Source organism: Lissotriton helveticus, chromosome 5_1 (assembly GCF_964261635.1).
Source record: "Lissotriton helveticus chromosome 5_1, aLisHel1.1, whole genome shotgun sequence".
Lineage (NCBI taxonomy): Eukaryota > Metazoa > Chordata > Amphibia > Caudata > Salamandridae > Lissotriton > Lissotriton helveticus.
The window spans coordinates 22,615,352-22,639,605 of NC_136065.1; the positions used below are offsets into that span (position 1 = coordinate 22,615,352).

The following is a 24,254-nucleotide window of genomic DNA, read 5'->3' on the forward strand; positions in this document are numbered from 1 at the left end:
AAGAATTACACTTCATTTTTTTTTTACTTATAAGTTCCCAAAGGCGAGACCTATTGGCTATGCCAATGCTTGTTTCATTTTTTTGGGTGGGATGAGGGACTTGGGGAGGGGTTGGGTTCAAAAGGGCCTCATAGGTACTTGTTGCAGGAGGCCCCATCCCCTACAAGGCCCCGCCCTGTTCTCATAAGGTGAAATTTGTGTTCAAGTTGGCAGGCCTGGCATTGCATCTCTAAAGGCCATAACACAAATTGCTACATGCTGCTTTCCAATGCAAATATACACGATCAAATTACAATACTAAACGAAGAGCTGCCTCTAAGCGAAACCTAAATAGAGCAGTGAGCTGTGGCTGACACCCACCCAAGGTGGCCGCCGCGACAGGACGCGCATTATCATCTTTAAAGTGTGGTACGCGTACTTGTTATTTCAGAGGGGAAGGTTCCCTCGGCATAGCCCCTAGTTAACGCATGCGCTGTGGTCCCAACATGGCGGCGCCCATCAGGCGCTTCCGTACGGCAAAAGCCTACTTCCGGCCCGCGCGCCGGGGGCGGGTCCTTTTCGGCCGTCCACGGCCCGCAGCTGAAGTCGCTACCTGAGGAGTCCCGGGCAGATCGGTCCAGGCGCGCAAAATGGTGAGCAGGACCGGGCCCGGAGGGGGCCTGCGGGGGCCCCGGGCCCTCGGGGAGGGGGCACGGCCGCCTCCGACGGAGGATGCCGAGGGATGGAGGCAGATTGTCAACGTTGTCCGTCGGGGTCATGATGGGGGCGGGCTCGCGAAGAGGAAGAGCTCTTAAAGTGACAGGGGGGGTTTAAAGTGACGGGGGGGGGGGTTAAAGTGACAGACGGGGGTTTAAAGTGACAGTACACCAGACAGGGGGGAGTTTAAAGTGACGAGGGGGGGGGGGTTAAGGTGACAGTACCCCAGACCTGGGGGGGGGGGGGTGTTAAAGTGATGGGGGGAGTTTAAAGTGACAGAACCCGGACAGGGGGTGTTTAAAGTGACGGGGGGGGGGGGGAGTTAAAGTGACAGTACCCCAGTTTTAAGTGACAGTACCCCAGTTTAAAGTGACAGTACCCCAGACGGGGGGGGGGGGGTAAAGTGACTACCCCAGACAGGGAGGAGTTTAAAGTGACAGGGGGGAGTTTAAAGTGATGGTACAGTTTAAACTTAAGGGCACATGGGAGGGGGTCTACAGGAGCAACAGGAAAGGAGCTGTACAGGGTCTAAGGCTTAAAGAGACAGTATCTGCTACAGGAGAGAGTTTAAAGTGACAGTAGACTAAAAACTGAAATTCAGATCCACATGGGTGAGTGAGTGCCTTAAGGGATTGAGCTGCATTAAAGGACAGTACATGGTAGATAGGGCTTAAAGAGACTGCCCAGGGTATAGGGCTTAAAGAGACTGCACAGGGTATAGGGCTTAAAGAGACTGCAAAGGGTATAGGGCTTAAAGTGACTGCACAGGGTATAGGGCTTAAAGTGACTGCACTGGGTATAGGGCTTAAAGTGACTGCACTGGGTATAGGGCTTAAAGAGACTGCACAGGGTATAGGGCTTAAAGAGACTGCACAGGGTATAGGGCTTAAAGAGACTGCACAGGGTATAGGGCTTAAAGTGACTGCACTGGGTATAGGGCTTAAAGTGACTGCACAGGGTATAGGGCTTAAAGTGACTGCACTGGGTATAGGGCTTAAAGTGACTGCACTGGGTATAGGGCTTAAAGAGACTGCACAGGGTATAGGGCTTAAAGAGACTGCACGGGGTATAGGGCTTAAAGAGACTGCACAGGGTATAGGGCTTAAAGTGACTGCACAGGGTATAGGGCTTAAAGTGACTGCACTGGGTATAGGGCTTAAAGTGACTGCACAGGGTATAGGGCTTAAAGAGACTGCACAGGGTATAGGGCTTAAAGAGACTGCACAGGGTATAGGGCTTAAAGAGACTGCACAGGGTATAGGGCTTAAAGTGACTGCACTGGGTATAGGGCTTAAAGTGACTGCACAGGGTATAGGGCTTAAAGAGACTGCACAGGGCTTAGGGCTTAAAGTGACTGCACAGGGTATAGGGCTTAAAGAGACTGCACAGGGCTTAGGGCTTAAAGAGACTGCACAGGGTATAGGGCTTAAAGAGACTGTTCCCGGAGCAGCATGAAAGGACTACCCAGGGTATAGGTATATAAGGGTTAAAGTGACTGTACTCAGCTTTGAAATGCACATGGGAGAGCGCTTAAAGTGTCAGTACACTGAGCAGCCTCAATGGAGCTGCACTAGGGAGAGCGCTTAAAGTGGCAGCGCATTAAGCCGCATTAACTGAGATGCACAGGGAAGAACTTGTGAAGTGACAGTACCCTGGGCAGCATTAAAGGAGCTGTCAGGAGAGCGCTCGTAAGGAGACTGCATATTGATAGGCAGCATTAAAGGAGCTGCACAGAGAAGAGCATGTGAAGTGACAGAGCAGCATTAAAGGAGCTAGCAGGAGAGAGCTTGTTAAGAGACATACTGAGGGGCCGCATTATAGGAGCTGCACAGTGAAGAGCTTGTGAAGTGACAGTACACGGAGTATTTCGATGAATCTCTTAAGGTGATCACGCTGTGGTAGGGATGCTAAAGGAGTAAAACGCTAACATATGTTGGAATGAATTGACACAGGTTCATGGGATGGTTAAAGAGCCTGCTTAAAGTGTTAGCCCGCTTGAGGACATGAGTGGGTCTGTTTTTGGTCATTCTTGTATAGTGCCAGGTTGTTAACTATTAGTTACTTTGAGGAGTTAAGTCAGGAAAGATAATTAGGTAAGCTTACAAAAGGTGTTTTGTCTACTTTAACTGGATGCCAGGAAATGTCCTTTCTTTAGTCTTCCAGAGCCACCCAATGACGTACAGTTGCTCCTTCGTGTGCCTCCCTGAAAAGTACAGGTGTCAGTTGCTTCCTGAAATGCAGATAGCTGGCTTCTGTTCTCAGCCTTGGACTCGGGCAATTTCACCCATGTACTCTAAGGGGCATCACTCCATGTTTCAGTCTTGTTGCCTGATTTAGTTAGTTGGATGTAGTGTGTTGGAAATTTCCGCAATTACCTGGTATTTTCACCCAGGTGTAGATGTATGAACGTACGTGGTGATTTTATAGCACATCCCTAGCAAAAAGGCAGCAGATTGCTCGCTATACAGGGTCCAAGACAAGCATAAAGTCAAGGGTTGGTAGGAAAAGCAACTGGTTTGTGGACGGTTAATGCTTTGTGATGTAGTGTTCATTATTGAGGGGAGTCTTCAACTCTTTACTAAATTGAAGTAGCGTTGGGCAGTCCTGATGGATACAGGCAGGTGTCTAGTAGGTTGATGGAAGGTCATGTGTTTGATTTATGCTGGTACTTCGTTGTACATGACTTGGCATCTTGAACTGGTATCTCTTCTGGGTCAGAAGCCAGTGTAGTTCTTGAGGTGCTGTGTAATATGGGTTCGTCTTATGGGGGGGGGGGCGGGCAATAAATCATCTTGTTGCTGAGTTTTGTATTGTCTGTAGTCTTTTCTGTAGGTGTACGGTGATTCCTACGTAGAGTGTGTTCCCATGGTGCAGCCTGCTGGTGACGCGGGCGAAGCATGCTTAGGGTGTAGAAGCAGGCGGATGAGACTGCGTTTACCTTTATTTTTCATAGATAGCTTGCCGCCCAAGATGGTACTGAGGTTGCGGGTGGGCGATGGGTCGAGTTCAGCAGGCCACCATGTGTCGTTCCAAGGCGAGGTGCTTTTCCCAAAGAAGAGGACCTCAGTCTTGTACGAGTTAAGCTTGAGGCAGCTATCCTTCATCCAATCAGCGACATTTATCATTCATCTTTGGAAGTTGGCTCTGATTGTGGGGGGTCTTCTGACAGTGAGAGGATGATCTGGATAGGAGATGATGTTGAGTTCATGCGATCTGATGGTGTCGGCGGGGGTGTCCTGTACGTGTTAGGGGCTGAGGGACGATCCTTTGGGCACTTCACAGATGATCTTCTTGGGTTCTGAAGTAAACCGTTGTAGACTGATTCTCTGGGTTCTTCCGGTGAGGTATGAGGTGATCCGTTTGAATGCATCTCCCATAGTTCCAATGTGGTGAAGTCCGTTGATCAAAATGTGATGGGCGACTGCTTTGAAGGCAACTGATAGGTCCAAGAGTAAAAGCAAGTTCAAGTTCGGGCATTTATATAGCGCACTACTCACCCAGAGGGTCTCAAGGCGCTAGAGGGAGGGGTTCACTATTTGTCGAACAGCCAGGTTTTCAGTTCTTTCCTGAAGGAAATGTGGTTCTGAGTAAGGCGAAGGTGGGTGGGGAGTGAGTTCCAGGTCTTGGCAGCCAGGAAGGAGAATGATCCGCCACCCATGGTGGTTTTACGGATGCGCGGGACTGCGGCGAGGGCTTGATTGGATGATCTTAGTTGGCGGGTGGGAATGTAGAAGGACAGTCGGGTGTTGAGGCATTCGGGTCCCTGATTATAAAGGGCCTTGTGTGCGTGGGTAAGAAGGCGGAAAGTAATTCTCTTGTTGACGGGAAGCCAGTGGAGGTTTTTTAGGTGTCCGGTGATGTGCTCTTGGCGCGGGATGTCTAATATGAGTCTCGCTGACGCGTTTTGGATACGCTGGAGCTTTTTCTGCAATTTTGTTGTAATTCCGGCGTAAAGTGTGTTGCCATAGTCAAGTCGACTCGTGACCAGTGCATGGGTGACCGTCTTTCTTGTCTCGAGGGGGATCCAGCGGAAGATCTTTTTGAGAATGCGAAGGACGTTGAAGTAAGAGGACGATACGGCGTTGACTTGTCTGGACATTGAGAGAGAGGAGTCTAGAATGAAGCCAAGGTTACGTGCATGGTCTGTGGGTGTGGGTGCTGATCCCAAAGCGGAAGGCCACCAAGAGTCGTCCCAAGCTGAGGGGGAGGATCCTAGGATGAGCACCTCCGTTTTGTCTGAGTTGAGTTTTAGGCGGCTCTGTTTCATCCATTCGGCTACTTCTTTCATACCTTCGTGAAGATTGGTTTTGGCGGTGTTGGGGTCTTTGGTGAGGGAAAGGATTAGCTGGGTGTCGTCGGCGTAGGAGATGATGTTGAGGTTGTGTTGACGTGCGATGGAGGCGAGAGGACTCATGTAGACGTTGAAGAGGGTGGGGCTGAGTGAGGAACCTTGAGGTACGCCGCAGATGACTTCGGTGGGCTCTGAGTAGAAAGGGGGGAGTCGGACTCTCTGTGTTCTCCCGGCTAGGAACGAGATGATCCAGTCCAAGGCTTTTCCTTGTATGCCGATGTTGTTGAGGCGTTGTATGAGGGTGCTGTGACAGACAGTGTCGAAGGCGGCGGAGAGGTCGAGTAGGATGAGGGCAACTGTTTCTCCGTTGTCTAGGAGTGCTCGGATGTCGTCGGTCGCCGCAATGAGGGCGGTTTCGGTGCTGTGTTTGGCTCGAAAGCCGTTCTGTGAGGGATCCAGGGAGTTGTTGGATTCAAGGAAGGCGGCGAGTTGGCTGTTGACGGCTTTCTCGATGACTTTTGCCCGGGAAAGGGAGGAGGGATATGGGTCGGTAGTTTTTCAGTTCGGAGGGGTCTGCTGTGGGTTTTTTCAGAAGGGCGCTGAGTTCGGCGTGTTTCCAGATTTCTGGAAAGGTGGCAGAGTGGAAAGAGCAGTTGATGACATCGCGGAGTTGGGGAGCAATGATGGAGTCAGCTTTGTTGAAGATGTAGTGGGGACAGGGGTCAGAGGGCGAGCCGAAGTGGATTGAGTTCATGAGGCGAATGGTGTCTTCAATGGTGATTGGGTTCCAGGAGTTGAGGTAGTTAGTTGGAGGGGTGGGATCTGAAGGGGGTGGGGTGGGTTGTTCACTGGGAGTATTCTTGAAGCTGTTGTGGATGTCTACAATTTTGTTGTAGAAGGAGGATAGCGCATCGCAGAGGTCTTGGGAGTTAGTGATGTCGTTGGATGCTGCGGAAGGGTTGGTGAATTCTTTGACGATATTGAAGAGTTCCTTGCTGTTATGAGAATTGTTGTCGAGACGGTCCTTGAATGCTGATTTCTTGGCGGATCGAATCAGTTGGTGGTGTTTGCGGGTGGCTGTCTTGAGGGAGGCCATATTGTCAGGGGTTGGTTCTTTTCTCCAATTCTTCTCCAGGGTGCGGCATGTCTACTTGGATTTTTTAAGGTCATCATTGAACCAGGGAGCCTTTTTGCTGGACGATTTCAACTGGTGTTTTTTCAGGGGTGCTAGTTCGTCCGCACTGTGGGTAATCCATTGCCTGAGGTTGGAGGCCGCTTGGTCTGGATCCATTGCTAGGGTGGGAGGGTTTTGGTTGAGTGATGTGAGGAGTTGGTCGGTGGTAATTTTATTCCATTTTCTCCGGGGAATGGGTTGTGGGAAAGAGTGGTTTTGTAGTTGAAGTGAACACAGCTGTGGTCCGTCCAGTGGAGAGCTGTGGTGCGATCGAAGGAGATGTGCTTGCTGGAGGTGAAGATAGGGTCGAGCGTGTGTCCGGCTGTGTGAGTGGGGGAGTCAACAAGTTGTTTGAGTCCGAGATTGGACAGGTTGTCCAGAAGGGGGGTGGTGTTGTTGTCGAGTGTGTTTTCAAGGTGGTAGTTGAGGTCTCCTAGAAGAATGTAGTTCTCGGAGGCGAGGGCGTGCGGGCTGATGAAGTCTGTGATGTCGTCGCTGAATTGTGATCAGGTGCCTGGAGGCCTGTAAATGAGGGTGCCTCTAAGGGTGGTCCTGGGGTCGGTGTGGATCTGAAAGTGGAGGTGTTCGGCGGTTGCAAGATTGTCGTCGGAGCTGGTTGTGATTTTGATGGTGTTTCTGTGGACGATGGCGATGCCTCCTCCAGTTGTTTTATTGGTGCGGTCTTTTCGAATGATCTTGTAAGTGTCCGGTATGGCTATGGCGATGTCGGGGGCAGAAGATGCGTTCATCCATGTTTCAGTAAGGAAGGCGATGTCAGGTGACGCAGTGTCGATTAGGTCCCAGAGTTCTGTTGCATGTCTGTGGACCGAGCGGGTGTTCAGTAGGATGCATTTCAGGCTGTTGAGTTCGGAGCTGTGTGTGGAGGATGTGGGTTTGGTAAGGGTCCTGAAGCAGTTGAACTTGCAGGAGAGGCAGGCGAATGGGCCGTGGGTACGTCCTGGGGAAGCTTCGCAGCATAGTGGGGTGCGTCCGGGGTTGAGGGCGAGGAGAGTAGCGGTATCATATGTGACTCTAGAGGGTTGGGAGCGGCAGGGACCAGGGGGTCTGGTGCTGGGCGCGGACGGGCGTAGACGGGCTTACCTTTGGCGCACCTTCGGCGTGGACGCTGCGCGTTGGGACATCTGTCTAACATGGAAAGTGGGGGGGCGGAGGGTGGGAGGGGCAGCAGCTGGGAGGCGGTAGCGGGGAGGAGGGGCGTGCCAGGGAACAGCAACACAAACAAAATGGAGGGTCAAAGGGAAAGTGAGGTAGGGGCAGCAAATGGACCGAGCGCCTAGAAAACAGCCAAAGTGCTAGCAAGCACAGGGAGCCGCAGCAAATGTCGCGCTACAAAGCGGAGCGAGCGGCGCTAGAGGTAAATGAAGGTCAGCTGAGAGCTCTTTGAAATCGAGCTGCGAGGCCAGGCAATTAATGTACAAACACACAAGATACACAGCGCTGAAAATGATAACCAAAGCGAACTGCAGCACTAACAGGATGTGGGATCAATGCAGAGCGGAGCGAGCGGCGCTAAAGGTAAATGAAGGTCAGCTGAAAGCTCTTGAAATCGAGCTGCGAAGCCAGTCAACTAATGTACAAACACACAAGATATACAGCGCTGATAACGATACCCAAAGCGAACTGCAGCATCAACAGGATGTGGGATCAGGGAGTGAGGGAGGGAGCGACCGTTCTGGAGCAAGTCCGGGCGGTCACCGCAGAGGTTTTGCCGCAGTCCAGGGTCGCCTTGATGTCGTCAGCGGCTGCGATCAGGGTTGTCTTTGTGCTGTGTTTGGCTCAGAATCCGGATTGATGGGGGTCCAGGAGATTGCCTTCTCAATAAACTTTGCTGGAAAGAGGAGCGGAGAGATGGGTAGTAGCTTTTTGGTTCTGCTGGGTTGGTGGTAGGTTTCTTCAGGAGGTGCCTCACTTCCGCGTGTTTCCAGTCCTTGGGGAAGTAGGCCGAGTTGATGGAGGTGTTCAGAACTTTCTTGAGCTCATCGCCAGTCGTCTTGCTCTAGAGGTTGAAGATGTGGTGGGGGCTGGGGTCTCTGGGTGCACCAGAGTCCACACAGATCATGATGGACGTTGTGGCATGAGTTGTGAGAGGATCCTAATGGGTGAGCAGGTGTTTAGAGTTTTTGTTTGTGGGTGTGAGCAGGCTGATGCTGACGGCGGTGGGGGTTTGAGGTTTGAGGTTTTTGTAGATTACATATCTTCATGGAAGAAGACCAACAGGGTTCTACACAGTTCTTGGGAAGGGGGCGATGTTGTTCTCGTTGGCTGCTGGGGTGGATAACTCCTTCACAATGGCAAAGAGCTCCTTGCTGCGGTTTGTGATGGCTGCTATGCCGTTTGCTAGGGTGTTTTTCTTTGGTTCTTTCAGCAGGCTGTGGTTGGTACTGGTTTAGTGCTGTCTTGAAGGCGGTGTGGTCTCCTGTAACTTTGCTGGTACGTTTTTTTTTTGGGAGTTTTATATAGCACGAACTAGAACCAAACCAAATCAGTTATCAGAGCGCTTTACATAGCACCAGTTACGTTACACGAATTCACACTTTCATTTTTTTTTTTTTTTTTTACGCGTTGCTTCCTTTCTAGTTGTTGGCAGCTGTTTGTTGGCTTTCTGTTCCGTGGTGACCCAGCTGGCTCTTCTGGCAGGTCCTTTACATTTGGCAGGGGCAATGGTTATCTGTGATATTCTGGGAGATGTTCTTCGCAGCCCGATCTGGGTTGGATGTTGTGTCTGAGAGGTGGGAGTGGAACGCATTGTTCCACTGGTCTTCTGATTTCTTCTTGTAGTTCCTGCTTGTGGAGCTGGGGGAGCATGGTGCCGTGTTGGTACAGAGATGGTGAACTGGACGCGTGAACTGGACACTGTAGTGGTAGGTCCAGGTGAGCTGAGACGTGGTGAAACTTGACTGCCACTGGAGGTGAAGATGGGGTCAGTCGGGTGTCCTGTGATGCGGGAATGGTTGGTGACAAGTTGCTTGAGGCCAATTATGCTCATGCTTTCCAGGAAATCAGTTGTGTTGGTGTCGCTGGGGTCATTGAGGTGGAAGTTAAGATCCCTAGGAAGATGTAGCGTTCGAAGTTGGTGACGATTGGGGCGATGAGGTCCGTGATGGCGTTGCAGAAGCTGGGACGTGGTCCTGGTGGTCTGTAGGAGAGGGTGCCTCTTATGGTACTTTTTCCGTCTGTGAGAAGTTAAGATGCTCCATTAAAAGGTTAGTCGCCTGAGGAGGTCATCCAGAGGATGGTGTCCTTGTAGATTAGTCCAATTCCACCTACATGTTTGTTTGTTTGGTCCCGGTGTGTTGTCTTGTAGCCTTTAGGGGTGGCAATGTCTGGCGCAGAGGCGGGGTTCAGCGTGGTCTCAAGGATGAAGATGACGCCTGCGGGGAGGGATGATGTTGTGCCCAGATCTCCGGGGCATGCTTGCATCCCTATCGGTCATTGAGCAAAATGCACTGGAGTGGTGCTGTGGCGGTCTCTGTCAGCGTGGTGGACACAGTTGTGTTTGTGGTGGTGTTGGTTGTTTTTGTGTTGCAGGTGAAGTGGTAGTGCTGGCAGGAGAATGGTCCACTGGTGGTGCGTGAAGCTGTGCAGTAGCAGTTTTCGTCAATGCACCCAGGATCCAGGGTTCGGCGTTCTACGACGGAGTATCTCTGTGCAACTCGAGGGCCAGAGTTCATGGCACTGGGTGCAGATGGGCTTGACTTTGGAAACGTTTGCAACGGGCATGTGATGTAGCCTCCATTAAGTAGGTCCAAGGAGGGGTGCTGGGTGGAGGGAGCGGTAAAGAAGCAGGCTCCTGAAAAGTGCGTACAACACAACAAAGCAAAATAACCATGAACACAATAAATAAAGAAGGGAGCAGTGGGCAAATAAGGTTGTTACAGGCAAAGAGACCAAGTTGATGGCATTCCTTTGGCTTATTTGTACATGCAGAGTGCAACTGACTTACAGGCAGCGAGAGCAGCGGCAGAAGCAGGTTTTAAATGCACAGCGGAGGACATGTAGGGCGAATCAGGAGACCTGCTGGGAGTGGATCGAGAATGTTGGCGGCGATGGGTTCTGTGTCCGGGCAGTGCTCAGAATGTCTGTGGCGATGGGTTGTCTGTCGGGCCAGTGTTTAGAATACATCCTTGTCCCTCTTGAGGCAGTGATCAGAGCAATGTGCAAGTTGTCAATGTCCAGTCAGTATAAGGCCAGGTGCTGTGTGTCCCCTCTTGTAGCCCAGATTGGTCAGCTCATACCTAGAATACCCAGTGAGGGGTTCTGCACAGGCACGCTCCTCTAACCTCAGACCCCCTCATACATTGCGTCTTCCATTACCAAGTGCAGCTATCACAGGCTGGTGATGACATTGGATCTCTTTTGTCCACAGGGGTTTGTAAAAGTTGTCAAGAGCAAGGCTTACTTCAAGAGGTACCAGGTCAAGTTCCGTCGTCGCAGAGGTAAGTGCAGTGTGGATGCCGCGCGCCCTCCTTTAAAAGCCCTGGTCTCTGAACCTTGCTTCAATCGGGGTTGGGGGGTGCATGGTTGTGGTTTATGAAGCCTACAGTTGCGCAGAGGCTCTATGTACATACCTTATGTCTACAAAGGTTTGTCTATTTCAGTGATGCTTGAACTTGTACATGGTTCTGGCCTAAGTTCTTGTAAGTTACTTGTGCATTCGCTTTATATTGAAACTATATTGTCAGCATGCCTGTTTGTGACCTTCCCCTGAGTGGAGTGCAGTTCATGCCTCCACGCCTGCTCACGACTTTGGGGGTGCGTTGCACACACTCGATGGTAGGAGATACTCGTTTTCTCTTCATTTTTGGGGGCATTTAAAATCCGAAAAATGAGACCTCCCAAAACTCTTTTTGCCTCCCCAGAGGGAAAGACTGATTACTATGCACGGAAACGCCTGGTCATTCAAGACAAGAACAAATACAACACCCCTAAGTACAGACTGATTGTGCGGATCACGAACCGGGATATCATTAGCCAGGTGAGTGACTGTAGCATTGGCTGGGTAAGAGACGCACTAAAGAGGGGGGGAATAACCTTCTGGGAAGGGCTGTCGCTATGCTCTGTACAGCGAGTGCAAAGGCGGCAAAAGGTCCCTATGTCAGTAGAGAAGGGGTCTTCGTACCTGCAAAGCCATGCAACAAGCCTCCTTCAAGTTAGAAATCTACAGATGGAGAGGTAGTACTGGATTATACTGCTGACCAACTAAACACTGGGAGTCTCAGACTTGCACACCATGATGCTTTCCAGTACTTCTCTACCACTTCTTTTTAGGGCTGACCTAGAGACAGCTTTAATTGTTTATCCAGATTCTTGATTTCCCAAAAACAACCCTTCATAAAAATTACTTGCATATATGGAAATGTTTTTATTTATTTATTTAAAGAGTTATATATAGCGCTGGCTAGACCCGGAGGTATCAGAGCGCTTTACATGAGGTTCAACAGAATTACAAGATTACATCCGTTTCAATTTACAACAGTTGCTAGAAAAACAAGCACATAGAGCATGAGATAAGTGGAGTATAGAGGGTAAGGGGAGATACAGCAGAGAGACAAAGAAAGGTCTGCCCAAAGTCGGGCTGGGTAGGTGAAGGTCGAGGGGGAGTCCCAAAACCAATCTCCTCTATAGCTATCAGGTAGCTCCACTGGGCTTTGGCCAAATAGCTCGGTCTCAAGGGAAACATAAAACGAGCATGGAGAAGGAGAAGGAGAGACATAGAGGGAGGATGTGGGAAGAGATGACAGGAGAGATGAAAGCAAGTCTGGCTGAAGACCGACTGGGTAGGTGACGTCCAAGGATCGAATCCCCGACCTTTCTCCCCTATAGCTAAACCAGGTAGCTCCATCAGGCAAAATAGCTAGATTTCACATGCCAAGGGAAAATTCACGGGTAAGCAGGGTGGGGACTAGGGCCAGGACAAGGTGAGGGCAGAGGTCAGTAGCAGGTAAGTGGAGAGGAGTAGAGCGGGGAGGAAAGAAAGAATTGCAGATGTTCGCATAAGGCTAGGCGCAGTCCTGGACGGGAAGAGTAAGTCAAAGTTCAGCAGGGGAGGGGGGGGTGAAGAAGTCATCATTTTCGGCCATGATGGGGTCGCTCTGGTCACCTCAGTGTTTTACTCTTGCCAATTTGTCGTCGCGGGTGCTGTGGAGTGTGCTGTGGCACAGTTTGCGGGCCGTGCAGACTTTGGGGAGTGGCGCTTTCGCTCAGCCCTTTTCAATCATTGGACTGGAGTAGTGGCATTCAAATTGTGGTTCACCACGATGTCCTATAGCATAGTAGATCATTGAGTCAGCAAATTTCAACCATTGGTTTTCTTCACTGTGAATGACAGCATTTTCATCCTTGCACTTGCACATCCACCTAGAAAGTAGAACACCAGTTAATTGGCTGGTACGCGCAAGCTCTGATTTTACTTCTGCTTTCATTTCATGTTTTTAAAATGTTTTTTTAAAAAAACATAATTTATTTATGTGATGGGTCATTTAAAATATCATTTATTTATGTGATGGGTCATTTAAAACATCATTTATTTATGCGATGGGTCATTTAAAACATCATTTATTTATGTGATGGGTCATTTAAAATATCCACACCACCTTTAGACTGTGACATCTTTATTACTATTACTCATTTAATTTCTGTTTGTTTATAGAAAAATGTGCAGACTTGTCAAGCCCCGAATGTTGGCTTTGCCAGTGCTTGGTTAGAATCTGCTCTGAGGAAGGGTAAAATGTCTTGTTTGGCTGAAACCCGAAGAACAGCTCCAGTCAGAATGCTATTAACAGACCATGGTCCCCAGTCACAAATGCATTAGTGTCTGTCGTAGTATTGCTGGAGTGCAACTTCACATACGCTGCAATGCATAATCATACAAGGGAGATCTATGCACGTGCATTTCCTATCTTGTGTGCAAAACTTTATGCTGTGATTCCGTAGGAGACCCTACACCTAGTTCTACATTTTAATTGTAGATGTGGGAGTAGTATGGGTGATTGGCTGGAAAATATATATATACCCTACAAGATGGGAGGAGGAAAAAGGAAATCAAAGAAGGGCTAAGGGGAGGCCTGCAAATACAAAAAACGACAGATGGCAAGTCATTTGCAATTCACCAAAGTTACATCCACAACTACTCCAGCTAAGCCTTTACGTAAGCTACACACCAAATGGTACTGCAAGGCAGTGACGTGCATTAGTAGAGGGAGGGAATAACGCTTCCAGCCCAAAAACATCCCCAAAACATAAATACAATGGTTTTGTAACTGAACATTGCAGATGCTTATATTCATAATAAAATAGTCAAAAGAAAAATATTAAAACAATAATATTAATGTAAAAAATTGACATAAAACCATGTACCTCCATACACCAATCACATTGGACAAATGTAGAAAAATGAAACCATAAATACAGTAAAACATTAATGTAAAGGAATGGTCATGTGGCATCACATTATGAAAATATAAACATAACTGATGCACATACTCGGAAAATTACAAATATGTAATTTGATGAATTCTGGACAAAACTTCACATCTAATGCTACTGAGATACAATCGAAGACGCACTACTTTGCATGGCACATAAACTCAACACTACTGGTGCTGTTTGGTGCCACAAGGTCCCTCTGCACAAGAATAAGCGCCCGACCCCAGGGTGTAGTCTGTATGGATGTGCTTCCAGTAGTAATGTTTGTTAGGGTGTGTATTCTTTTTCTCAGTTGATGCAGTTTCCCTATTTTCAGTTTGAACACGTAGCGAGGCAGTGATCTATGCCTGCGTATTATATTACTATATTTGGCGGGTTTATGCCTAACACACACACACACACACCCATAATGCTGGCTTTATATTTTGAATTGTACATGTCTCTACACACACCCATAAAGCTGGTTGTAGTGTCTTCACAGTTGTATTTTGAATTGTACATGTCTCCACTCTGTACTTTAAAGGGAATTTGGGGGCATGTAGTCTTTCTAGGCGCGCATCTCAGAGTTGTGAATTGAATTTATGTGGACATTTCCTTCCAGTTGATGGAGGAAGGAAGTAGTGACAAGGAACAAAGTGGTGTGTGTTGCATGACTGCCTGTTGAATCTCTTGCAGCATGCGCAGAGTATTTCTTGGTTAGTGGAGGCCAGGACCGTTCATACTTCCTGCGTTGTTTGCCAGTCAGGTTGTTTACGGGGAGCCCTTCCCCACATTTTCCGGAAGTGCGCGCCACATGAGGTGGGGAAGCAAGTATGGATGAGCAAGGGATGGCAACTCGAAGGTGGTGGAGAGTGTACGGGCCCAGCACCGCACTGGTGGCCACCACTTTATTGAAGAAAGTCCAGTCGTCTGTGCTCTTCTGTCTGCCACTTGTGCTGGTGTGGGTCTGTGTAGGTACTCGGTCAGCTTTCAAAGAATGTTTGAGCATATTCATTCCTTAAGACACTTAAAGCAATACAGTGGTTGAACCCTCTAGTACACTTTGGTTGTAGATCCTTGGGTGGGATTGTGCAGGATCAAGGGGCCTTTCTCTTCTGGTCCATGAGTCCCACGTACACCGGTGAAGTAGAAAATTACTTCACATGATGTGATAATGGCAATAGCACAATGCAATGCAAGCAGTAAGAAAACAGAGCAAACTTTGTGGTTTGAAATATTTTATGTATGGTGTGAAAGGCTTTTAATTATGGAGGTGTTTCATAAGGTAAATAAAACCCGAAGTGTTGGACATTGGCTAAAAGCAGAGTAACATGGTGCAGATAGCTGAACCTGGCAAAGACAATTACATAGCATAGGAGGAGAAGGAAAGAAATGGGAGGGACAAAGAGCAGTGTGGAAAATAAAGGTCATAAACAAACGTTACTTTGTGTTACTTTTCAGTACATTGTATCGTCTTTGTTTTAAGTGCACAGGAATGCTGTGCTTTTTATTTACAGGGTGGTTCATGCTTGTTAGGCCGTAAAAGAGTTCTCTTTCTGACACTCTTAAATCTTTGTTATGCAACCTTAAAATCCAGTGAGCTGAGTGCTGCATCGATGGGTAGCGAAGGCATGCATGAGTGTGTTAAAAGATGCTTGAATTGGTTCTGTGTGTGTTGACTGAAGGAAGACCTCACAAGGTGTGTTGTTTGGGCAGCACTCATTCTTAGGCCTATATGTGCTTTTGCAAAACTTGGTCTCACTCTGTGTTTACTGCAGCATTAAGTTCTGTACTTCTTGTTCTCCCTCTGCAGATAGCGTTCGCCAGAATTGAGGGAGACATGATTGTGAGCGCTGCCTACTCTCATGAGCTCCCCAGATATGGCGTGAAAGTCGGGCTGACCAACTATGCAGCAGCTTATTGCACTGGCCTGCTCTTGGCCCGCAGGGTAAGACTCTATACTGCTAGTTTTGCATGCTGCACCTTTTGTAGATCCTTTTATCTGACACTATTAACCCTTCTTTGGTCAGCACAGAGACTGCTGGTGTCAATTCACCCTGTGGTACATCCCTGCTGCACACAAGGTGCCTGGATTGAACCGTTTCCAAAGAGAAATCGCCTTCTTGTCGTCCTGTCTGTGAATCGTGCTTGTGCTTTTAAACATTCATAAGATATGTCCACCCCGCGTTAGGTGACCTGCAAGCGACTGCTGCCTTAGTAGGCCCTACATGTAGACTACTGCTGTCATTTGTTTGTGTGCCTGCATCCATGTCCTTTAGTAGATTGTCTGAGTGCAGTTGCATTGCTTGTCTTTGTGTCTGTTGTTCATTTTCCCTTCAAAGTACTGGTGTGACCACGCTCTAATCGATGCCCTGCACCTGTCTTTTCAGCTGCTGAATAAGTTTGGACTGGACAAGGTGTACGAGGGACAGGTGGAGATCACAGGGGATGAGTACAATGTTGAGGATATTGATGGCCAACCAGGTGCCTTTACCTGCTTTCTGGATGCTGGGCTGACCAGAACCTCGACTGGGAACAGGGTCTTCAGTGTCATGAAAGGGGCAGTGGACGGAGGGCTTTCCATTCCACACAGGTATCCATGGAGTACCTGTGTACATGATATTTGCTAAGCTCACTCTGGGTTGCTGGGGCCTCACACATTCCTCTGTTTTTGCAGCATGAAGAGGTTCCCTGGCTACGACTCGGAGAGCAAGGAGTTTCACGCAGACACGCACCGACGCCACATTTACGGGCAGAATGTGAGCGACTACATGAAGCAGCTGGCAGACGACGACGAGGAACTCTTCAAAAAGCAGTTCTCACAATACATGAAGCATGGTGTCGCTGCTGACATGGTAAGTGTGAAGCTAAGATGGCCTTGTGCAGCAGCAACCGAATTGTACTCGCCCATACTCCTAGTATTCAAGTCAACAACAATGGCAAGTGTTTGGTGTACAGGCGCAATCGACTGTCTGATCTGCGTCTGCATTGCCTGTCCTGTGCTTTTCTCCCGAGAGCTAACCTGCACCAGATCTTGGTGGGTAGAAAATTTAGACCCCTGTACACTGCATGCGACAGGAAACAGGCGAAGCGTCTTGCACATATCCATCCATCACCGTGTAGGTACATCCTATAAATGGGTATTGCCACATTTGCAGCAGCATTGCCATTTTACCAACATAAAACTCTAAATGCAACTGTTTACAGAACCCTGATCACCCATCCAACACAGTTTTGAATTTCCATATAGTTGGGTAACCAACTTTAAACAACACACCAGACACTCCGCTTTACAGGACTCCATGCGGTGCCTAGGGTGGTGCTGAGAAAATATTCCTAAGAAGTCCATGTACATTCGAAAGTATGTTACATTGAATAACAGACAACTGAACTCATTAGAATGAACACCGCGCGCACATGACACAGCTTGAATCGTCCCAATAGTTGGATCTTACCGAGCTCATAAACGTGTCCCATATAATAAACATTCACAATCTCCAATAGAACACAATAGTTGTAACAAAGCTCTCACATGTAGTTTGTTATAAGAGCCATTTAGTTGAGATCACCAAGCTCACCATATCACTTTGTGAATGCGCAAATCAAGGACATTTGTCTGTTAATGAGTGACCGCAGTCAAACCCAGAAGCGGGGGCATGTTTATTTAAGCTCACATGTGAGGGGTCTGAAGCGGTCAGCTTGCAAGTATTCTCTGCCAGACGCAGCTGGCACAATCTTGATCTGCTGTTTGGACTATATTGGCATACATTGAAATAGCTGGGTCAGCATGTATGCAGACAGTTGTTGTCGTAAGTTAAGCTTTATACAAACTCAAGCAAGAATCCTAGCAAAGCATGAATACATTCTCAGTGAGAGGACGCGTGCTGTTTCAACATCTAACGTTCTTTCTTATCTACCTCTTCCTTCAGTTCTTGGAAACACAGTGGAAGCTAACGAGTATAAAGTGACTTTACCCTCCCCTCCTCATGCCCACATGCAGAAGACAGTTTATGCAGCTGCATGGCTCATGAAATCATGGTGAATACATAAGGTGGAAGAACAATTGGTCAGTTTCACATTTCGTCTCCCACAATCTCACTTTCCGTGAAAATATATACCTCTCCAAGACACCACTTGGCACACTAAATCAAACCCCACAGGCAGTCCAATTTAAAAGACGCCATAGACTCATTTACCCACAACATACCATTTAATGATGCACCCAATAGTGGTGATCCTGTTGGCTACGTGCTTGTGCGCTCGCCCATCCTCTCTGTTCATACCGCGCACGAGAAGAAGCCCTGATGGACTGTCCATTCATATTCTCATGGTTATTGCTGTTCGCCGGGCTGCATGAACAGTTTAGGCTTGTTGACCTGATGTTTTATGGCAGTCTCCCGGTCAAGGAACTCCTTATTTGAGCAGAAGTAAAGAAATCCAACATGATAATGTATTGGAAATCACCCTTTCACTATAGCACAAATTACCTTCGAACAGCGAGAAATGAATGTTTCTTCGAAGTCCACAGAATCACAGCATGTCCTGCATCTTTTTGAAATGCTCACAATCCATTGTTGCCTTCTTTTCTGTAGCTGAGAATTTCATCTTGAAGCTTCCACTTTTACCTTTCATTTACAGTGGCTCTAAACCTCTCACCAATGCTTAGTGAAATCAGGCAGTTCATATTTTGACCATCAAGCTTTCCTTCTTTCACGCCATGTAAAACACAACATTCCGCCCAATGAAAAGGTAGAGATCAGTATACCTTCGTGAAATGCTCATCTGTGCAATAATGTTTCAAACGAGGAACCACCATCTCAAAACCAAGCAAGCTACGCACCTTATCGGGAGATATGGTACACAGGACCATAAGGCAGTCATAAACTACGTCATCTTTGCCCATTCCATCTTTATTCCCCCAAGACCTGCTTCCACCACAGCCCTGTTCTGCGTGACGAGCATCTTATTATTTTGCACATCTCCAGATGAAATTTAAAAAATCGATTTCATACAATGTTTCTCAGTAAAAATCTACACATGGCAAATTCCTCTTGCCTGAGGCTTGTTATCAAGAGATTTTAACACAGGAATAAGAGAGCACCTTTAAAGGTGTGCACGTATTCGGAGATTAAACATGCATGAAAAGTGACCAGTTGTCATATGCATTACATGTTGTTTAAATTTTGGTAACATTATTTTAATATAAAAATGCACTAATACAAGGTTTGCAGCGAAGGAGAAATCTGTGTGGAAAAAGTACTTTTTGTTACTGTGGTTCGTTAACACTGCACTCTAAAGTGGACTTCTGGGAAATATTTGGTATTAAACATGTTAACTTAACAGTAATTTTTGTCTTTGTACTGCAGTAGCCATGCAGTTTACATAATCATTTATTAGGTCTTGCCAAGCGACGCAGCACATGCGTTTCTCACTTGCGAGACTATTGTCGTCTTTTTTGCTATGGAAGTGGGGTGGAAGCTCCACCCATGCTTTTCATTGGCACACGTGAAAAATCCTTGCTTTTGATTGCAAGGGAGGCATGTTTGTTCCCTCCCGGTCTCCTGCTTGCGTGCCTGCCCGGACAGGAGATGTGCACGCCCACAGCGTGTCTTTAGCTTGCGGAGTCTCTTTGGAAGACACAGTGCAGTGCCCCAGCGCAGTGTCCGGGTCTCCGTCTATAGCGACGCGCCATAAAATGCAGCGCTCTCGTTCAGAGTGCACGTGTTCTGCTCACAAGTATGTGCTAAATGCGCCTTTTTTTCAGGGCAGTGTTCAAGTCTCGTGCTGTGAGCTGGCAGCGTGTTCACTGACTATTTAGCACTTTCCGCATCACATGCCTTGGGAAGCAGTGCAAGATGTGGTGCCCATACAGCAAGGTGGTTTAATGGAGTGCGCATGCAGTGTAAGGTGCAGCGCCCACTAGTGTGCAAGCCTCGCGCGTTAAGATGGCGTTCACTAGTGATCCGCACATCCCACTGTCACACCAGGCAGTGGAACATTCAGCATCCTACACTGCAGTTTGCACATCTCATGCTGTGAGCAAGCAGTGGCTTCGTGCAGTGATCCAGTGTAGTGCTATTGACGTTGTTTGATATTTATTTACACGATATAGCGCCCAATAGGTCTTTAATTAGTAAGTGAGCGTCCGATGCAGTGTAGAGATAGTGATAGGTGCACACCCTGCCTGGTGAGACAGTGGGGTGAGCGCCTAACTGCTGATTGACATCCTACACTGCCATCTTAACGTGCGAGGCTTGCACACCTGTGGGCGCTGCATCTTACACTGCATGCGTTCTCCATTAGACCACCTTACCCTGTGCAGCCTCCAGTGCCGAATCACACGGTGCAGTCTCCGGTGCAGTGCGCATAACTCACGCCGTCACCAGAGCAGGTTACATGACTAGTTGCAGTGTGATCCCCACTGTAGCGTGACTATCTCATGCATGTGATCTGGCAGCTAAATATGTAGTGCCATGTGCAGTTTGCACGTTGGTTCTCGTGACCAAGCAGCGTAGGACGCAATGCCTCTTCAGAAGCATGCTGTAAGTTGACACTGTAATATGCAGTGCCTGTGTCCAAGGGATTGCACAGCTTTCCAGCGGTGAGCATGCACAGCAAGATACAGTGCCTACAGTGCAATTTGCTCCTCTCGTGCGCTAAGCATGCAGTGTAAGATGCTGTGTTTGCACCCCTCGTGAGCATGGCAGGCAGTGCAAGATCCAGCGCACACACCCCTCAATGTGAACAGGAAGTGATAGAGGCAGTGCCTATTACCTATCATATGAGTGGGCAGCGTAAAAAAGCAATACTGCATTGCAATGTATAGGCCTGCAAGCAAAGAGTAATCTTTTTTGAGTTTCTATGCACTTTGCTATTGGTGTGTGCAGTTCTGAGTAGCATGCCGTGGCAGCTGTTGGGTTTCTCTGAGCTCCAGTTACTGGACACCCCGCCTCCCACCACGCAATGCTGATGTGGTCTGGAGCGCCCTCTACAGGAGACGTGAGCGACAGCCGGGGTCTTGCTATAACGCACTAACATGGAGTAATTAAATTAAAGCTGATGACTCGGTCTCCCAGGCCATAAAAGCACAATACTTTAAAAGCAACTGCAAACTATCTCTGTAGTAATAGGGCAGATCTATCGCCGAGAGCAGCTGACGCACACAAATAATAACCCGTGTGTGTGTACACACTAGTTATCTGTGTGTGCACCCTTAGATATGGGAAAGGCTAGCTTAAGACACAAATAATAACGTGTGTACGGAAAACGCGCTGTTTTGCCGGACCTCCTTTTCAAAATCACAAAACTTTACATTGGTTTCTCTGAGTTTTAAACTGCGCAGCCTTGGATCTGTTGCTTTTAAAGTGTCCGCTGTTTTTTCCCCTCTTCCAATATAGGAAGGAAGGCTACAATGTGCTTTGAATGCACAATGTTCCGTTAACACAACCGTAAAAGACACTGCCATTTACAACTCAAATAGCTCTAACTCCCACAAATGCGAGACCTATTGCATTGCAAATGCTTGTACTAGCAAGGAAGTAGAGATTTGACTTTATACTGCTTGAAACGTGTACGCAATACTTCGAATAGCTACGAGGTAAAGAGCAGGAATGACTGAATAAACTTCCAGCACCATAATACTTGGGCAGGATTTATTTGAATCGTCTTTAAAGACTTTAAATGTCCCTAATCTGATGACTAAAAGTTACCTCACTGTATTTTCTTTTGCTTATGCAGGGTTGTCCCACTCTTGTTTTGTTTTTGCCATGGTGTCTGGTACAGGCTTGCCGGTTACAGTGTATTGAGCCTTCTGCTTTTCATATATGTCTGAAGATGGCATATTACTGTTGATTGGAGATGTGAAGAGCAGAGTTAAAAAAATGCACATTTCGCCCCACACAACAGGTTTTTTTATTTTGAGCTCTGTCGTTTCAGAAACAAGTCCTTGTATTTTCTAACAGAGTTTGAGTGCATATGCAAATAATATATTAATGCCCGCCCCTCATTGCCCAGCCGAGGTACTGCCCATGAGCCTGTGATCACACACAATCTATCCTATCTGGTTTGATAAAACTCCTAGGCCCCGGATTCCCCCAAATCTAATCCTCAAAACTGTCAGGCTGCCTCATGCTTATCTTGCCAACTCCTGTTCCTTTCTTAGCAGATATCTCTGTCCTAATTTAGGCAGTTTCCCCTGTTTCTGTTAACTACTCAACTCTCCCGGTCCCTCTTTGCCCAGTCTCTCGAAGTCCGTTCTCTGCAAACCTCTTGCTGTCACTTCTATCCATTTCCTGTCGCAGCCTCCGACACTCTCTTGCCAAACAACTTCTTGTTACTCTTTGCACAGCCACATTCTTGTACCATTCTCGTTCTGCGCTTTCCATTCAGGCAGTCGCTGTAGCCCATCTTTGACCATTGCCTTCACTCCTTCATTGCAACATAAATAAACTCCACATAATACCACTCAGTGCCACAACGTGACACACCACATAATTACTCTACTCAATGCAATATAAATACACTCCACATAATACCAGTCGGTGCCACAAATGACACACCACCTAATTACACTACTCAATGCAACATAAATACACTCCACATAAAACCACTCAGTGCCACAACGTGACACACCACATAATTACTCTACTCAATGCAACATAAATACACTCCACATAAAACCACTCAGTGCCACAACGTGACACACCACATAATTACTCTACTCAATGCAATATAAATACACTACACATAATACCACACAGTGCCACATAATTATACGCCATATAATTACTCTACTCAATGCAACATAAAAACACTCCACAAAATGCCACTCACTGCGACATAGTTACATGCCACATAATTACTCTACTCAATGCAACATAAATACACTCCACATACCACTCAGTACCACATAATTGCACTCTACTCAATGCAACTAACCAACATACCACCAATCAAAATAAATGCACTCCACACCAGGACACAATTTCACTAAGCATAATTTCACTCATCACCACAGTTCCAGGCCACACCATTCAACTCCACACATTTCCAATACACACCACATAATTACACACCAAACCGCTGCTTGTGTTCTAATTAAATTACTGTTTTCCAACCTCCACTCCCCTGTTATTTATGTCCCGCTTCCCCATAACACAAAAATTATAGCAAACCAGCATGGCCACAAGCAGGAAGAAGTTACCAGCAGTGCAAGTACAAAAAGCTAGAAGACATTTTTATGTTAAAAATGTTTTTAATCAGGTTGTTCAGTTGTATATAATGTCGTCTTGGTTTGTATAAAGGTAACAAAAATGCTTCACACTTTTTATTATTCCTTTTCAACATGATGCACAGTAGCCACAATGCTCTACAACATAGCCAAAAGTTCTGGCTAAAGACATAAGGTCCCAAAGGCGAGACCTATTGGCTATGCCAATGCTTGTTTCTACATTGCAACTACTTCACGTTAGTCTCCCACCCCTGCTTGCTAGCTGAGGCCAGGTCCTCACGTTTGCTGATTGGCTCAATCTATCGTCCTGTAACTCCTCTACCTTGGCTGCCCTTGTCACCCAGTAACCCTACTTCCCTTCTTATCCGAGGGCATAAAGCATAAGTGCAAGGAAAATTAGAGAGTGTTCATGAGTATCTTCATTTTGGATTGTCTCTGGTTGGACCTGTATGTCCAGGTAGGGCCTTCTGCACAGAACATCTGCCCCATGTCTACTCTGTCTCTCTATTCTCCTACCTCTGACACAAACCATTTTTCCTCTCCGATGGCAAGAGTTTTAAAAAGTGGTGGTTCATGCACCACATTCGCTTGGATAGAGCTACTCACTGCTTTTAACTCTGCACACAGCCGAGTCCCAATAAACATACTGGTTCCACACACCTGAAGGCGCAGCTCAAGGCAAGTTACACACACCTGCTATTACTGTATATCCTGATATCCACTCAGTTGCCCTGGCATGCTTGGGCCTGCCACACGAGTGGCTTTTCTGGTGACGCATCTGTGTCTCGCAGTTAATCCTATTTTTGCTGGCACTGCTTGTTGTGGGCTAACCACTCGCTGGTTTGGGTACTATTGACTGTTGTCGTCTAGAGTCACACAGCGCATACTTCATTCCTAGTCATTTACTCCCCCGGTATGATGATGTTTAGTGACACTGTGTAGCCATCTAAACTGTGAGATGGGACAAACGTGTCAGTGGTTTGTGCCACTATGAAGCTCTTGAGGGTCACTCTCTCTGGTCTTGACCCCTACAGATGGAGGCAATGTACCAGACGGCCCACTCTGGTATCCGCTCTAACCCAGTGATGGAGAAGAAACCCGCGAAGGAGGTGAAGGTGAAACGGTGAGTAATGCGCCTAAGGCTGTGTAGTGAACTGGCTGAGGGGAGTGCTGAACTTAACTGCCCCGTTAGTAAATGGTGCTCCATAGTGTGAATGAGTAGTGTCTAACCTGCATCTTTTTTTGCATGCAGCTGGAATCGGGCAAAGTTGTCTCGCAGCCAGCGTCAAGATCGAGTGGCGCAGAAAAAGGCTAGCTTCCTGCGAGCCCAGCAGGCAGAGGCTGGAAACTGAAGAGCGTCCACGGAGGACTGAAAGCACAGAACTAGCCACATCTCTACACTATGTCAATCGAAAAATAAAGATGCAACAAAAAGTGGA

The 24,254-nt window shown here is 47.5% G+C and overlaps 1 protein-coding gene across 2 annotated transcripts; it reads left to right on the forward strand.

Annotated features, from left to right (window-relative positions):
• The first annotated feature begins 482 nt into the window (after positions 1–482).
• Positions 483–24,254, forward strand: LOC144754087 (large ribosomal subunit protein uL18B-like). 2 transcript variants are annotated; one of them, XM_078641642.1, is made up of 8 exons: positions 483–632; positions 10,549–10,618; positions 11,042–11,157; positions 15,400–15,534; positions 15,977–16,179; positions 16,264–16,441; positions 23,850–23,938; positions 24,068–24,254. In XM_078641642.1, the coding sequence occupies exons 1-8, from the start codon at positions 630–632 to the stop codon at positions 24,165–24,167; spliced, it is 894 nt and encodes a 297-aa protein (XP_078497768.1). In that variant the 5' UTR covers positions 483–629; the 3' UTR covers positions 24,168–24,254. The 2 variants fall into 2 exon arrangements, with proteins under 2 accessions (XP_078497768.1, XP_078497769.1); XM_078641643.1 differs by lacking the exon at positions 15,400–15,534 and having other exon boundaries at positions 496–632.